Source organism: Glycine max, chromosome 3 (genome assembly GCF_000004515.6).
Source record: "Glycine max cultivar Williams 82 chromosome 3, Glycine_max_v4.0, whole genome shotgun sequence".
Taxonomy (NCBI): Eukaryota; Viridiplantae; Streptophyta; class Magnoliopsida; order Fabales; family Fabaceae; genus Glycine; species Glycine max.
The window spans coordinates 20,023,752-20,042,185 of NC_016090.4; the positions used below are offsets into that span (position 1 = coordinate 20,023,752).

Sequence of the window (18,434 nt, forward strand, 5' to 3'; positions counted from 1 at the left end):
CGATTTGTACTTGGTAGACAAGAATAATGTTAGGTACATAGTGTAACACATGTAGCATTAACCATACGTGTGTAATATTCATTGTCTCGTTACGGCTGGATTCACTGAAAATTTTGTATACCAACGCTTTACTTGTGTCTCCAAATACTGAAATGAATTGCATAACAAAGAAACGTGAGACTGTGAAAGCCTTCTTTTACACACGAACGCTATGCACGTCAAAGAAAGGGGGCGAGGGCAACTAATGCTACTCAAAAGTTACACGCATCACTTGCGTAATGATTTAGTATTCGCTTACTAAATATTTATTTATAGTTAATTTATTGTATTGCAATGCACGTTTTAAAGTAAAAGAACAAATCCCCTTTAAAAAGAGTAAAAGAACAAATAATCCATATACTAACAATATAAACAAAATTTACATTATTCAATCATAAATTTGATATGTTCCATGAATTAAAAAAATCATAAATTAATATATTTAGTAATTTATTAATTTTTACAACAACTATTTTACACTGTCTTTGAGTGTGTTTATTTCAAGTCATATACAGATCTCTGGACTGAGTTGGAAATGTATCATCTTCGTATTTGATACAATCTGTTATAAAAAAATTATTCCTAGGTATGATCTATTCTAAGAATAAATATTACACATGATTTATTCCCTTTTTATTATATATGTAAAAGAGTGAGAATCTTCTATTTTCATGTTAACAGGAGTTATTTTCTAAAGTAACTTTTTATTTGTATTTTATTTTTTAATTAAAATAAATTTTAAGATATTTTGAGAAATGTGAAGTAGTTTTTTTTTAAGAAATGTTAAGTAGTTACCAAACATGTTAATAAGAATAATATTTCTAATACTAATATTCTCAAAAATATTATAATTTAGTTTGTGAAAAAAAAAAACATCATTTTATTCTAGATCACACATATCATTGTGGAAGATAATTCTATTTAAATCTTGTAAAATTATTGTGGAGGATAAATTCTTTTTTTAAATTTAACACAATTTTTGGTTTTACATTAATAATATATAAAAATTAATGATAAAATAAATTTGCTATAAAATCAATTAAAATATATATTAATTACGTTACATCTAATAATTAATACAATACTATTAATCCAATTAAACCCTTGATGAATCCTACATATTAGGATGGTCTTATCAATTCTTGACCAAACTTTAGGATTAGTTAAGATTTTTTTCGATAAAATCGGAGGGTTAAAAAGAATAATATTTATCAAATTTCGAACTCAGCTTATCCTGACTAAGCCTACAGTCATTAGAGGGATACGATGCTATACGAAACATTAAAAAGGAATTAAGGAAACCGTGCAAGTGTGCAACATGCATTGCATTCTAGCAAAGCAAGTGGACCTTGCCAGCTCAAGGAAATTTTACCAGACAATAAATGAGTGAGTATTCAGAAACCAAAAACCAATAGCAATACATTTCCGATTTCCAGACAGAGGAACTACTCAGCTTAGCTTGAGTATTTTCAAGAGGGGATCAAAGGGAAGAAGAAGGGAAGGACTCAAACTTGCACACGCAACCTTTGGTTCCTTTCCCAACACTCACCATGGTGGCAGATTCTAAGTCCAATTCCGACCTCTCCTTCGGAAAAATCTTTGCCAGCAGTGCTTTCTCTGCATGTTTCGCTGAGGTCATTTGCAAAACGCTATCTGGGTTTTCTTTCTTTTTTTTTTTCTTTTTTTTTTTTTCTGGGGATTCTCTCTTTTTTCATGATCTTGTGAAAAGACCCATCTTTTGTGTTGGTGTTATGTAGTTGTTAGTAGCAATCGATCTGATTTGTTCTATCACTTTGGTGGGTTTCTTAGTTCTGAGTGTTTTTTGATTTGTTGTGGAACAAACCATGGTTGATGGTAAAGTACTAACTTTGATGATCAAGTCAATGTTTTTGTGGACTCGAGTTTCAGTTGAAAGTGAAAGGTGTCGATGGTCTAACTGTGTTTAGTGATATATAAATTTCAAGTGGGTGGGCTTCAATTTGCAAACTTTATTTTGGATAGTAGTGATTTTGAAGTGAAATTGAGCTTTGGTTAAATGCGAGTTTGAAGTGATTTGTGTTTTCGAAATGATCATCTCAAAAAATAAGTTTGTATTGTTAATTCGAAATGATCATCTCAAAGCTATATTTTTTCACTTGTAGTCAGACCTGTGTTTTGGAGCAAACTTAAGTGTGGTTGGAAACAACCCAACATAATTTGTTTTTTTTTCCTGGCAAAATCATGTTAGACATCACCAAACATGCATGTAGATGTATCCCTCCACTGCTAAACCAAACACAGGAACAGTCTTTGTTAGATGTATTATATGTATCTTTTGTTTTATGCGTTATGGTTTTATGTTGTGTTCTGTAATGTTCATAAAATTTAGATTTGTGCTGAAAAAACAAAACAAGAACTTCTTTCTTTGCCATTGAGTTTAATTTATCCCTTTCTATTAATAGTCTTTGTTAGTCAATGGTGGTCATGGTGGATTTTGATTGCTGTGACATGATGAAAGGCATGCATGTTATTTTTCAAGGATTAACATGGATGAGGAGTCTTCCTTCGTTGATGACTTGTATGTCCTGACAAAATGCTTGACTTGGAAGCAGTTATAGACACTGGATGTTTTGTTATTAATGTTTTTTTATCGGAAAATTTTAGTTATTTGTTAGTGGGAGGGATTTGAACCCATGTTGTAACCAAATCCACCAGTGGGAATGAGCAGAAAAGGGAAGAAAAGGAATGGAACAATGCTATTTTCCCCGTTTGAATGATTAGTAATCAAATGGAATGAACCTCCATTAACCTTGAGTTTCCTCCATTCTACCTCTTGAATTTGTTTCTTTTCCTATTTATTTTTAATCTCCCAAAGAAAGAATTTGTTTCTTTTCTTATTTATTTTAATCTCCCAAAGAAAGAACTTGTTTCTGTTTTCCTTGTTCCCATTCTCTACCCCACTCCTTCTAACCTGTAATCCAAATACAGTTTGCAGATCTAGCTGTTATGCATTTGAACTTTGGTAGCACAAAACAATTACTTACATACTTGATAAATTGAATACTCTTCCAGGTTATCTTGTATGTGAAACAGGTTTTGCATCATTGGAGGTTTACATGGTGACAGTATGCTTTACATTGTTGATTTTTGTCCTGAGATTGATTTGGCTTGTTATATATTTGTGACTGATTTCTTAGTGCGTATCTCGTGTCCTGTTCACTTGTTAGTTCTCTACTGTTTTACGAAGTACTCAATTACAGTTATTTCCCCGGATTTGTTATTAGAGCTCTTGTAATTGAAATAGGTGTGTACTATTCCTTTGGATACTGCCAAAGTGAGGCTTCAGCTTCAAAAGCAAGCTGTAGCTGGTGATGTTGTCTCCTTACCTAAATATAAGGGTATGCTGGGAACAGTTGGAACCATTGCCAGGGAAGAAGGTCTTTCAGCACTCTGGAAGGGCATTGTGCCAGGGTTACATCGTCAATGTTTGTATGGAGGCTTAAGAATTGGGTTATATGAACCTGTGAGTTTTGAATCATGTTGCTGAAATTTGTTCATTTATTTTAGTTTATATATATTGTTTGCATGCGTTATCTAATGTTGTAAATAACATGGGTTGTTAACAGGTTAAGACTTTCTATGTGGGGAAAGACCATGTTGGAGATGTTCCATTGTCAAAGAAAATTCTTGCTGCATTTACAACTGGTAAATCTCAATGCTGGAAATTGTGGGAATAATTTGTATATGTGTGCTATTATATGAGTTTCTTTTCTAATCTATGGATTATTTACTTTTTCTTAGGGGCATCTTGTGTTATTCCTATCTAAATACTCATCGCAATAACTCAATCACGAACTCGTTCAATTTGTCTTGTCAACAGGTGCTTTTGCAATTGCAGTGGCAAATCCAACCGATCTTGTCAAAGTTAGACTTCAAGCTGAAGGAAAATTACCTCCTGGTGTTCCCAGGCGCTACTCTGGATCTTTAAATGCTTATTCAACAATTGTGAGACAGGTCTGTGCAATCCAATATAATTTATGGAAGAGAAAAACATATTTGGTTCATTTTAGTTTGTGATTATTTTTATTCTAACATACATCGATCTAACACACAGGAAGGAGTTGGGGCTCTTTGGACTGGGCTTGGCCCCAATATAGCAAGAAATGGTATCATCAATGCTGCCGAATTAGCCAGCTATGATCAAGTGAAACAGGTGATTTAAAAGTGACCGGAGGCTAGCATTGTGGAGCAAACATTTCTCCTTTATATTTGTAAATAATTTATGTCTTTTTTTGTGCAGACTATTTTGAAAATTCCAGGATTCACTGACAATGTTGTAACTCATCTTCTTGCTGGTCTTGGGGCAGGGTTTTTCGCCGTCTGTATTGGCTCCCCAGTTGATGTGGTAATGTTTTAGAATACTAATGAATATCCATGGTTGATTTGGCTTTCTTATTGCATTTTATATGTAGTGTGCTAATAAATTATTGTTTCAATATGATATGAATTTTGCACTTGATATTCCCTGTTCCACCATGATCAATTAAGAATTCCAGGATGATTAGAAAATGCTATACAATTAATAATAAACTTTGTACTTGTGTATAATTTTTTTTTCAATTTTCTTATTTGGTTGCAAGGTGATCAACTGAATTTCTTGCTTGTGCAGTTCTATCATTCCTCTAATTCTGTTGTTCTATCTTCATTCTGGTGTATATGCAGGTTAAGTCGAGAATGATGGGAGATTCTAGTTACAAGAACACCCTTGATTGTTTTATCAAAACATTGAAGAATGATGTAAGTTGCTTTCCACTGTTACTTTTTTGCTCTCTTAAGAACATCTACCATCATTTTGCTTTAGTTACAACAAGTTACAGTCATTAACAGTGTGGATCCTTTGTTGTTGCGATGGTGAATAAAATTCTTCACAGCATTTCATCACTTCTAACTGTAAGCAGAGGGTATAATCCACAAACATTGAGGATGAACAAACTTGCCTTTTCACTTGTAGTTATCTGACATATATTTACATTCTCAAATCTCAAATTTCTTTTCTATATGTTTTAGCCTTAAATTGTCAAACAAGTAGTTATATTGTAAATATGTATCCTTTATCAAAACTGATTTGCGTATGTAATCTGATGTATTTTCCAGGGACCCTTAGCCTTTTATAAAGGGTTCCTCCCAAATTTTGGACGGCTGGGATCTTGGAATGTGATCATGTTTCTAACCTTAGAACAGGTATATTTTGAATACTCTGCTACATTTCCATTTCCTTTCTTTTCTGTGGTAATCCTGTCATGAATTAATTTATTTTTATTGCTTTGCATGCTTGTTTGGGTAGAGATGAAAAACCTCATTTGCAAAAGCAGTATTTCTACATTTAATACCAACATGCTTAGATGTTAAAATAAGCATTCATAGAAGAAAAAAAATTTCTCATTAGCTAGAAGTTAATCCAAATTAGGCCAATTTCAAGCATGAGAGTTGATTGTTTCTTTTCTTGCATGCACTCCCAAAAACTCATTTAACATCTAACCTTTGAATTTGTGTTTACTTACTCACTTGTATCTTTTTTTGACAGACTAAAAAGTTCGTCAAAAGTTTAGAGTCGTCCTGAGGCGAGTTCCCGTTGAGAATTTTCTAAGGGGACTGGTTGCAACTGCAAATGTAGTGGAAATTGTAGAAAATAAAGGTCCCTTTCTCTTCATTCTGCTAACCAGGATGTGGTCAAACATTTTTTTAGGGAGGAAAAATTTGATAGTAAAATGAGAATGCTATTCATATATACTAGCTTTTAGCAATTGCCATATATTCTGTGGGATTGCATGCAGTTGTCATGTATTTCTCTTTAAACTTTATTATGAACCGAGCTTGGACATGTCACGAGATTCGTTTCAAATTTGGCGGGGGTTCAAGCCTCAAAACCAATGTTTTATTCATTCATAGATTTAAACACAACATAGCCCTTGATCAAGACCATTTGTCTTATAATGGTGGCTATTATAGTAAGTATCTAAATTCACGCAATTGATGCATCAACCCTTGTTGACTGTTTGCAAGGCAACACATTAGAGCAAATTTAATTGGGGTGGTTCTTAAAGTTAAGCAACTTGAAAATAATATTGGAGCAAATGAGTTTTACAGAATTTTTTTAATATAAAAAACAAATATGGTTGCTTAGAAAATTAAGAATCTAAATTAATTTTTGGAGATACCCTTTACTCAAATCTTTTTGTCCGATGGAAATTGATTAGTTAGTGTCTTTGAAAATCAAAACATTTTTTACTCTAAGTACAAGTATATGGACCATTTTTCCCGGCATTACTATATGTTGAGTCAATATTCTATCAAATTTGTTATCTGTCGATGTTTCATAAATGGTGACAATAATAGTTCTTTTCAAATCAACCATTGGTGGCACCATCATCTTCCACTGTAATTAGGAAGAAATGGCTCATTAACAGGAATTGATATTGATATTATTTTTTTGTCAATTTAATTACTATAATTAGGAAGAAAAGTCAATGTATTATTTTATAATGAATATTGTATAAATAACTCGTATCATGGCGGAAGTTGATCCATGTAGTCGATCCTACCTAGTGGGATAAGGCGTTGTTGTTGTTGTATTGTATAAATAACGTATTTTTTGTCGTTTAGGAATTGCATGCGTTATTCCAAATCATGTATAAACCTTTCTAAAGAAGAGTAGAATTTACTGTGTTTCCATTCTATTACTGTTAGCAATCTTTGAATTGTATTGTGTTGAGCATAGCAAAAAAACACTCACGATTGAAGGTTGACCAATATGCCTAACTATCACCAGGGAGCTAGCAAATAACAATCAATGTACCCACTAGCAGTCATATGATTACAAGTTAATTGAACAATGTTTTAATACGACCTTATGATATGATTAATTCAATAATTGAAGATGAAACCTCCTCAACAATTTTATTTTTTTGCTGAATACCTCCTCAACAAGATAACCCAATTGTTTATTAATATAAAAAAAAATAATTATAATCTTTCGATTACCCAAAACTCATCATGAAGTAATGATAACTGGTAGGAAAAAAAATCAAATTGTTCAAAAGGAGTAGTAAGTTAGGCATTTTTATATTTTTCAAAGTAATGTGTTTAAGATGTCATTTTTTATTTACTTTTTTAGTCATTTTTTTGAAGTAACGTATTTAAGATGTCATTTTTATATTTTTGATATTTTATAGCAAAATCAGGTATTTGTATAAACTTTCACGTATAATTGATATATTAAAAATAATTCCACTACTAAAAGATAAGACGATATTAAATTATTATATGTTAAATTTCTTTTGGTCACCCGCCACTCATTGTGAGTAAGATTGATTTATGACCCAATGTAATAAAAAAATATATTTATACTGAAGAAATTTTTTATCGTGAATTCAAGCGTTGACAAGTAAATTAGTATTTTCTTGTCACAATAGTATTTCTGCCATATAATTTTTTTATTGCATATAATTTTTTGCCAAATAATTTGCATTATATTAAAAAAATATATATTTTAATTAAATAGAATCTAAAATAATTTTATTCCGTAATATAGGAGTCCAAATTTATTATTACATAAATTATAAAAAAGAAGGCCAAACACACACTCGTGACAAACATAGTACTCCTTTTATTCTTATTTATAAGATTCAAATTTAAAATAATAATGATTTCTTTTTATAAAGTCCAATTTATAATTATATTAATTATTTTTATACTAGAAATACCCATAACTTAAAAAAGAGATAATATATTAACAAATAATTAAAAGGAAAAAAGTATAAACTATAAAGATAGTTTTAGAAAAAATTATAAATTTAACATAAATTTATCGCTATCAATTAAATTAACTATTTATGCAATCAAAAGCCATATGTGTTATAATTTGGCGAGAGTTGCTGCACCAAGTTTTCTACAGCATTTTTATAATAGACGTGTCACGAGTGGATGCAGAAAATTTGTTTAAGAGAGAAAAAAAATTACTTTCTTAGTTCCTGATTCACACCTTGAAAAAAAGTATTAATTTAATTAATCACATTAAATATATTAATTATTTATATTATTATTTTAAAATTAATTTTTTATCTTTTTATTCACTTATTTGTTTTTTATTAATGTTTAAAGAGAAAATAATTAAATAAGAGTATGTAAGAAAATAAATAAATAATACATCCAAAAATTTAAAAAAATGATCTTATATAGAAGAACAAATAAATTTTTTAAAAAAATCTTATAATTACGAATGGATGAAGTATATAATATTTCATAGAAGAAAAATATTATAAGCATTTGTTTAGTGAAAAAAAGCTTTTACGAAAATCCAAATTACTTTCGAAAAATATTATATTGTAAGCCTTAGATTGATTCTAGAATGTGATTATGATGTTCATCCACAAATTTTTAATTACATTTTCCTCCATTTTTTGCTGAGGTCCATGCTACAAAATGTTAAAGTAGATGTAGATGCCAAATGCGCCAGTACTAAGGCGCATCCTTGAGAAGTTACTTATTTTTCGGATTAAGAATAAAAAAGTTAATTTATACACACGTTTAGAAGATAGTCAACATTTGTAGGCAATATAAATAGTACTTTTGACATTGAAATGACTTTATAAAGCAATAACTTATCAAAGGACATTTTGTTCCACAAAACTAGCCAGCTGAAAATCTAAATAAAAGCTGAAAAGTTAACTCGAAAGTTAAAAAATTAGCTTATTAAATTATAACTATTTAGTAAAACTAATTATTGTAGTAATTGGAAAGTATGAAATGATAAAAAAAAATAATAATAATTTATTTAAAAATGATAACAAGAAAAATTAATAAATACATATAAAAGTGAAAGAAAATATAAAAAAAAAATTAAAAGCTAGAATTTTAAAAACCACTATTTCAAGTAGCATTTTAAAAAATGATAGAAATTACTAAAAAAACTTATTTACTGAACAGTTAAATAAATTTTTTAACCAGTAAAAAAACTAAAAATTAACTATAGACATATATTACTTTTAGAGGAGTGGAAAAAATATTAGTTGGTGTGCTAAATTGGTGAATTGAAGTGAATAACTCAGGCAAATCAACACATACATATGTAATAATAGTTGTACCTATATTATTTACATGTAAAAATACTTGCAAACACATTTTATCTTTTGTATAGGTAGTGGCACCTATATTTTTTCTTTGTTAACCTAAGAATAAATCTTAGATGCTTAGTGGACTACATTAACCAGCCCAACGTAAGAGTTTCATCATTATGTACCAAAAAAGTGATCCATCATTGAAGATGGAAAATGCAAAAGACACTCATTTTGGGGGGAGAAGATCACTATTGTTGTCCCTCAAACTCAATTACAATCTCACCAGTGATCCTGTAAGAAATATTTTAGAAGAATAATAAAAGAAATTGTGAAAATGAATGTGAAAAACACAAACTCAGCTCAGCTTTTTCTTCTCCAGGATCCAATTATGGACTTTGTTGACATATTGCTCATTTATTTTCAAATGTAATAGGCATAATTTTCTGTAACCCTTCAAGATATACTTATCTATGTAATCTTCATATCTTTCATAGATTGCTGGTACTGTAAGAACAATAAAAAGACCTGCCACATAACCAAACCACAACAACAAATTCATTTCTATCAATGTGCTTCTTAATTTTCAAAAACTGGAGACAAATTCATTAAGTGATTTGAATCTATTTCGATCACATGATGCTCAGAAACTTACTGGTGTATGCCAGGGTAAGGAAATCAGTTAAGCCACCGATGATAGAAATTATCCAGAGGTATGCAGCTACTTTCAGGAACAGCCTTGAGTCTTTACCAAGGGCAATATCTTGAGAAACTGATAACAGATCATTAACTCTTGTGCGGATAAAAGTCTTCACTTCGTTTGCCATTTCCTCTGAGAGATGCAACTGTGGTAGAGGTGGAGCAGGTCTGTCAAAAGAAAAAAAAACCGTTAACTTGTTTTTATACATTTTGTTGATACACCATAAACCATTAAACACTACTGAAAATTTACAGATGCAAATTACTGAACATGATGGCATGTTAAGAATGATGAATACTGTGAGGTGTCTAAATTACAACATGTTATTCAAGGGAAGGTATCAATCAAGAAGCAACAATTCCCAGAAAATCTTAAAGCATAATGATTAACAGACCAACCTAGACTTTGAAATGATACACTATATTACATATTTCCATCAAGCCAACTCATCCACGTGTAGCCAATGTATTGTTAACTGGACATTATTAGTTTAAGGAATATTTTTTCTATATAGGAATTGAGATACAAATAAGGTAACTATCCCTCTTCAGCACCAAAAACGAACTGTAAATAAATGGATGTAAGATCAGGACACTTAAAACGTAGGCATCACATCCTCTGCATTACAAACAGGTGTCAACACTGAGGACAAGGCTCAATTTCATCAGAGCACTGATCAAAGTTTTATGTACCTTCTATCACTCAGCTTCAAAACATGCAATAAATATACAGCAGAAACAAACTTCTCCAACAAAAGTATCTTATTGGATCAAAACTTGCAACTGTAAATGCAGATTTAATGAATCAAATTATCACAAAATCTCCCTCAAGAGCAGGGCCTAAATTTTAGGGCTCTCAAGAATGATTAATGATAATTAGTTTTCAATAGGCACATTCACAACTGCTGATAAACTGTTATCCCTCCAATGTACAAGAAAAGTAAATCCTGAACATCAACACACAAAAGTGTTATGCACATTTTAGTCTAAACAAAGTAACAAACATACATTACCATAGTGCACAGAGCATCAAGTTTTCAAACAATTCTTCATACTTAAAACTACAGTAGCTAAGTTACAATATACATGTTACAAAATTTCAACCACTTAATCATGCCAGCATTTATCTTTCAAACAAATAGCCTTGGACCATATAATTTTAAAAGAATACTATAAAGACATAACAATTTCATATTAGAACAAACAATCTGAATTTGAAGTATCAATGATCTATAAAAGCTTCGACATTCTAATACGTTTCAGAATTGAAAATAGAACACACAAGAAGATCCAACTCAAGTGTATACAAAATAATCTAATTAGTCTAAAGTATTACCTGTTGAGAATTGCAGCTGATTTGGCCCAGAGAAAAAGAATGACAATGAGGAGGAGGAGAACATTAGAAACAAGAGACAGAAGAGTATAACCAGATCTTTCAAACACAACCCAAACAGCTAGTGTGACCAACAATATCCCCACAGTAAGGTTCTTCCGCCTCCACAGTATTAAATCTGCAACTGCGTTGAAGCATGGCATTGATTCAGCATAGATTCAAAGATCATGATCAATTACCAATTCATTATTTTCTTCTGATTCTGACCCATTTCCCATTGGTACTAAATGCAAATAAATAACTAAAACAAACAAGCACAGGCGCAGCCCATATAGCTATTCCACAGTTAAAAACAGTACCAAAATGAACATAAACAAACAACACCAAGGAAATAAAAAGAAAAGATTGTGATATACAGATCAAAACAAATCACCAATAAAGCTGAGAAATTCAATCAAAACTAATAATAACAAGAAGAGAAAATGGCATGCCTTGACCACCACCAAGGATCTCATGAAGACTTCTTTGCCGGTTAAACAATCGATCAGAGGAACCCATTAGGGAGAGAATCCAAAGTGAGGAACTTGAACCCAGCAAGGGATCTGTGTCACAAAAAAGCAGAGAGCTTTGAGATGATCCACGGGAAAAAAAAAAAGAGAAGAAAAAGCAATGAACACCAACTATGTCGAACTTTTATAGTCTTATTCAATTTTTTCACCTTACCTATCTATGTCACTTTTTTTTTTTTTGAATTTTAATGTGATAGTGGACCCCGAATTATGTGTATCGTAATTTGTAAGGATGATGGGTTTTTGAAAGATGGGGTTGAATGTCTCAGATTACAGCCTAAAAGTGCAGTACCACTCTTTGCTTTTTGAGGCTCACATAACAGTGCACCACTCTCCTAAGTCCTATCCTACTACCCAATGCCCAACACAACACAACAAAAACACAAAAATACAAATAAGAAAAGAAAGAGAAAAATGAATGAACAAAGTGTGTGGTTGATGATCTCATGTTCCACTGTAAGCCACCGTCCCTTGATTTTACCGTGTTCCTTGTTCACCGCCCACCCAATCCATTTCAAACGAATCTTTTGTCCGGTGTTCACTGTAGTTACTCTTGTCACATCTCTTTGTTTTTTATTCTCTTAAGCACTCATTTTTAGTGTCCACTGATTCTCTAAGCACTCATTTTTTTTTTGGTAAATTTGTTTAAACTTACAAAAAAATGTCTTATAAAATAAATATTTTTCAAAAAATGTTTTTTCAATAAATATATATGATTTTGTTCTTACAATAATAAAATAAAAGACAAATACATTAGAAAGTATAAAATTGTTTATTTTATTAAAATAAATATTTTTTAAAATAAGCTTAAACAAACTCACCTATTATCTTTTTGCTAACATTTTTCATCCGCTTGTATAAACATGGTTAATTTTGTGTTAGAAGTGATTAAAAGTAAATGAATATATCAAGTGATACTGAATTCAATTTTTTTTAAGTAAAGTCTTATGTTTAAACTTTTTGGATGAAAAAAATGTAATTAGAAGAAGAAAATTCTTCTAAAGGTGACCCATTAAGTTTCTAACAAAAATTATGATAAGACATTATAGAACATTGATACATAATATAAATTATATTATGTCAAGTATAACCATAAAATCTAATACATTGTCAAAGATGTACCTGAATTCACATTCATTCTCATAAATGTGGCTTGACGATAGTAATTCACATATGATTATCATATCTTTAATGATCAATTGATGATACTAAAAAATAATGTATTAATTATTGATCGATATTAATCTACAACAAATATTTCAATAAGATAATAAAAAAAGTAAATAAATACAATTGCACGAAGTTATTAAAATATGTAATAGTAGTGGTTAAATTTATCTAATGAGTAGTTAATAGTGTCAAGGAGTGAAAATATTCTCGAGTAACACAAATTGCATCTTGTGGAGCTGTGATTCGTAGCAGCGATGGGGACTTTATCCAAGCTTTTGCTAGGAGGCTTGGACATTGTTCCATTCAAGAAGCTGAACTGTGGGCAATTTGGTATGGTATGCGTATGGCTAGTGACCAAGGGATTCCTAAAGTTCTGGTGGAAACTGACTGTATGGAGGCAGTTAGACTCTTGGAGGACGATTGTCAACATGCAAATCAGTTCTGGGAGCTCCTTTATGAGATTCGAAATTTAAAAAATACTTTCCAGCACTGTGTACGTGATATTGCATTTCTTGAGGGAAGCTAATAGTATGGAAGATTCCTTTGCCAAGACTGGTTTATCTTTAGAAACAGATGTTTGTTTCGATAACCATGTTCCATTTTTTTGTTGTAACCTCCATTTTGGAGGATGATGCTATTTTGAGTTCTAATGATTATATAAATTAGGTTGTCCTAGGGCTTTCTGCCCAAGCAACTCAGCAACAAAAAAAAAAAAAAAGAAGGGTCAGGTCTTCGCCTCCTGAGCCTAAGTCTCACCTTCATTAAAAAGTAAATAGTAAATTTTATCCTTAAATTTATAATTTGTTGATAAATACGTCTTTGAAATATGAAAATATAAAATTTAATCCCTGAAAGTATGAAAAGTGCAACAAATATATCCGACCATTAATTTTCATTCATCATTGTTAATAAAATAGTTAGCGTGACATAGATGAACAAATTTGTCACTAAAATGATTGTCAACGTGATTATGCTGACTAGATTGAACGAAAATGTCAACAAGATACCATTTTTGGACATAAATGTCAGTAATATTTTGCTGGATGAAAATGCCAAAATTTTTTATTGGATGAAAATGTCAGTAATTTTTTTTTTTACCAAAATATTAGTACGTTTCATTAGACCAAAATGCCAACAAGTTACCATTATTGCATGAAAATGTGAATAATTTTTTTATTAGACCTAAATATCAGTATGTTCCTATTGGACTAATTTGTTAGACCCGAAATTTTGTTTCATTTAAGGGTTAAATATAATTTTAGGATAAATTTTTGTCATTTTTTATCGTTACAAGTATAACTGTCACAACCCACTATTGGGACATGACCGGCGCACAGACTATGACTTCCTTAGTCTGGCCAGCCTATCCTATACAACATAACCTGTAAAGGAACACAATGTATATATATCTAGACAAATCCATATACTAGTATCTCATCTCATCCATTTAATAGCAAAGTGGATTATAAACACTAATCATCAAGTGTCTCATAACATCACAAGTGCATCATCATCATATCTATAAAAGAGAGTCATTTACAATTCCAAAATAAAGGAGTCCCCTCTAAATCTAGTACTACCCTGGTCCCTATAGCTATATTATGCTGAAGTTACAACCAAAATATCCATCAGACACAATGGGGACCTACCAAAAAGATAATCAAGTTCCTGGGTGTGTCAACCAATTCCAGGAAATCGGTTACTCCACTATTGGGTATCTGAGAAAAGAAGTAAAATAAGGGGTAAGTCACAAGGACTTAGTGAGAGCATAATATACTAAGCAGACATGAAAGAGAGCACCATTTAACATGAATCTTTCCGTTTCCAAAAGATATTAAAATAACATTCTTGAAAGTAATGAACAAAAATAGACTTGCTTTTAGAAATCATTGTACGCAAGGAATCTACATTTCAGAACTTCTCATAATCTGGTATTCAACATAATTACTGTAAATAATCAAGCATTTATTCTATTATGTGCACATAGACCACATTATCTCTTCATTGTGGTGAGCGGTAATTATATAACTACGGCATTTAGCTCGTAGGCTGCATTTTCTCTTCGTTGCAGCGAACGGAACATATAAATATACTATGAGAATTTAATTCATAGGCTACATTATCTCTTCGTTGTAGCAAACGACATATATCATTATACTATGAGAAATTATCCCATAGGCTACATTATCTCTTCGTTGTAGCAAACGACATATATCATTATACTATGAGAAATTATCCCATAGGCTACATTATCTCTTCGTTGTAGCAAACGACATATATCATTATACTATGAGAAATTATCCCATAGGCTACATTATCTCTTCGTTGTAGCAAACAACATATATCATTCATGAACTCAACATAAATAGAATTAAACAAATAGTTCAACATTCATCCTTATATGTTATCAAGATCTCAAAATAAATTTCAAAGCTCACCAAAAACATATATGTTCGAAAGTATACTTGCTTCTCCATAAATGAACTTTAAGAAAATCGCTAAGTACATTAGCTACTCACCTAAATAACGTAATCACTGACTCCTACTGTTGTTAGGAAGGTCAACCACTGTATTTTCCACAGAACCTAAGCATTTAAATAATAGAACAAGGGATTAGACAAAATCCCCAATTTTAGCAAACCTAGGGTTTTGAGAAAATCACAATAATCTCTAATACTTAGTTTCTAACTCTTTTTCTCACAACCCATGACTAATCAGTACTGAAATTAGTCAACTAACACAATGGGTCATGATCATTTACCTTAAAGAGGTCAAATAGAAAAACCTAGGAAATGCGTAGTGTTTTCCCTTTTTTTTTTCCCGTCACCTTCTCGTGCTTGGAAGAACCCAAAGATGTAAAAAGCTTGCAACTTTCAGAACCATGGGAGAAGATGAGTGAAGGATCGAAAGATTAAATTTTTGAGACAAAAGGGTTAGGGTTGAGAGGGGGTGGGCTGTTGCACACAAAAGAAAGAAAATGGAAGTTTTGAGAAGGGAGGGGGGGGGGGGGGGTCTTGGGAGTTTTTAGAAAGTTGGAGGGGTGGGTGGGTTTTATTATAATACTATTATTTTTCTTTTTTGCCCTTTTAGTGAAACGGGGCGTTTCAATAACATTACAATAATTACTTTAAAAAAATATATTACATAATTTAAAACAAACATAATAATAACGATAATATTGATTATCAACCACAATTGATCTGTTACACTATAAATTATCCAAAATAAACATTGTAACAACATACCAATCATTACAAAATTTTCCAAATTATAATAATTAGTCACAATCTACTGCAAATAAAAGATAAATATATCTCATATTTCACTTCTTCGAATCTTGACTATTTTATTAACAGATGGAAGTTAACATCCGGATATGTTTGTCGCACTTTTTAGACTTTTAGAAACTAGATTTTGTATTTTCATCTTTCAGGGACGTATTTTGTCAGCAAATTACACATTTAGGGACAAAAGTGATTATTTACTCGTTCCTATTAAGAATGGAAAGACAAAAAGTCAAGAAAATAGTATATGACAAATATATTTCTATGTTGACAATTAGAGATGACCATGTTGACAATTATTTGAGTGAAAAATTTGTCTTTCTGTGTCACATAAGCTATTTTTTAACTATGACTAACGAAAGTTAACGGTCCGATATATTTGTATTTTTTACAATTTCAAAGACTAAATTTTATATTTTTATCTTTTATGTACATGTATTTGTCAATAAATTATATATTCAAAGAAAAAAGTAACTATTTATCCTAATTATTATTTATATCTCTCATATTTGCTAATATACCTCTTATTTGTATTTTTTTTAAATATCTTTTTTGGAATGGAGTCCTGGGGAGTGTTAAAATTTTAACATATTTTGGAAAATAGTTTGAAGTCAATATTTAGAAAGAATAAAAAAAAAAGAACTGGACACCATTGTCTTTTGGTTGCTTTGCGTTTGTTGTGTGTTATACAGTCACTTTCTTGATTTCTTCAAAAGAAACCGATAAAAAAAATTGAAATTATGAGAATGTGGAAGAAGTTGCACGAATAGGAATCTCCAAGTCTTCATGATCCTAGGTTACTGCAAAGACCACCTCTGCATCTCCAACATCGTAGACAACGTCACCCTCTAGAACCCTTCCTCTCAAAACAAGCATGAATTCTCCCACCAACCGCTTCCACTCCTCCCTCTTCGTCCCCCTGTTCTTTTTTTGAAAATGGCTTCTGTAAACAACTTTTTGAAATGTGTTAAAGTTTGAAGTTTTGAACACTTCAGGAAATTACTTTATGAGAAAAAAAGGATATTTTTGAAAAAAAAAATATAAATGTAAAGTATACTTGTTAAAATTGGTGTGTAAATAACAATTATCAAAAAGCAAAGTCTGACTTATTATTTTTCATAGCCGTTTTTTTAAAGGTTGAGTCTACGTTTCATAATATTAAAACTCCATTTTATAATAAGGCTTATAAAAAAAGTTGTTAGGCCTATCAGCCTAAATAGGACTATTAATAATTTTAGAATTTTTTTTAAGTTATTGTATGTAATATTATAAAAACAAAAGTCGAGGATTTAAAGTTTATTATTCTTTTCTAAGAATTAAATTTAAATTTTTTCTCATAAATTCAACTTGTGATGTTAATTGAGTTATAATCATTAAATTTTTAATGATTATATAGTATTTGAGTTTTATGATGAAGTTTAAGTATATTAAAAAAATGTTAAATAAGTAGTATAATCTTAAAAATAAAAATAATAAATTTATATTCTTGTAATCTTCCTGTATATATTAAATATTCACAAAAAAATCGTGTTATATTAAACTATAAAAGTGACCTGCCATTGCAACTTTTACTTTTGGCTTAAATCAACCTGTTTTGCATTTTCCTCATTTTATCTAGGCAAACGACGGGAAATACAAAATGGAAAAAGAAAACCAAAATTTTAGGTAAAAGGCTCACACGTCCTTTGGACATTAGCACCCATCCAACCGAAAGTTGATATCACGAAAAAGAAATGACAGCAATTAAGTAAGTGACTTCGTATCTGTTTAATTGCGCTCAAAATTAATTTTACATGTCGTAATATATATATATATATATATATATATATATATAGAATTTGATCCAATCTTACCGTTTAACTTTACAATTGACTAATGATGTATTAATATTGTGATGAGATGAAAGTTAACATTTATTTAAAAATAATTTAATTAATTAAAATAAAATAAAAATGTATGTGAGTTTAAAAATTAGACAAAAATTATGTAAAAAATAAGGAGACTAAAATCGTATATTAAGAATTAAAGGGGATAAAAATTATAATTTAGTCATAAAAATAATTTCAACACACAATTTAATTATGTTCAATCATTTAAATTTTTTATCAAACGTAATTCTATTAAAAATATAAATCAAATAGCATCTTTAAAATCTAAAAAAAACGGCAATTTTGGTTGTGGTTGTTTTCTCCTTAGTGTGTGATACGCATGCGGTATCACAGTGCATGGTGTATATTCTAGATAAAAT

At 30.5% G+C, this 18,434-nt stretch overlaps 2 protein-coding genes across 3 annotated transcripts; one reads left to right on the forward strand and one right to left on the reverse strand.

Moving 5' to 3' along the window:
- Nucleotides 1-1,275: 1,275 nt before the first annotated feature.
- Nucleotides 1,276-5,897, forward strand: LOC100809667 (mitochondrial uncoupling protein 3-like). The gene is given in 9 exon segments (NM_001254382.2): nt 1,276-1,673; nt 3,323-3,541; nt 3,645-3,723; nt 3,899-4,032; nt 4,133-4,231; nt 4,319-4,423; nt 4,741-4,815; nt 5,173-5,259; nt 5,603-5,897. Coding segments are annotated over 9 exon segments (918 nt in total). The 5' UTR covers nt 1,276-1,589; the 3' UTR covers nt 5,639-5,897.
- A 3,382-nt stretch (nt 5,898-9,279) lies between these two features.
- On the reverse strand, nt 9,280-12,261 carry LOC100809125 (reticulon-like protein B12). 2 transcript variants are annotated; one of them, XM_003520887.5, is made up of 5 exons: nt 11,887-12,261; nt 11,655-11,765; nt 11,167-11,347; nt 9,787-9,998; nt 9,280-9,659 (listed from the first exon to the last, which is right to left on the reverse strand). In XM_003520887.5, the coding sequence occupies exons 2-5, from the start codon at nt 11,719-11,721 to the stop codon at nt 9,490-9,492; spliced, it is 630 nt and encodes a 209-aa protein (XP_003520935.1). In that variant the 5' UTR covers nt 11,722-11,765; nt 11,887-12,261; the 3' UTR covers nt 9,280-9,489. The 2 variants fall into 2 exon arrangements, with proteins under 2 accessions (XP_003520935.1, XP_014629107.1); XM_014773621.3 differs by lacking the exon at nt 11,887-12,261 and having other exon boundaries at nt 11,655-11,837.
- Between the last annotated feature and the right edge of the window lie 6,173 nt (nt 12,262-18,434).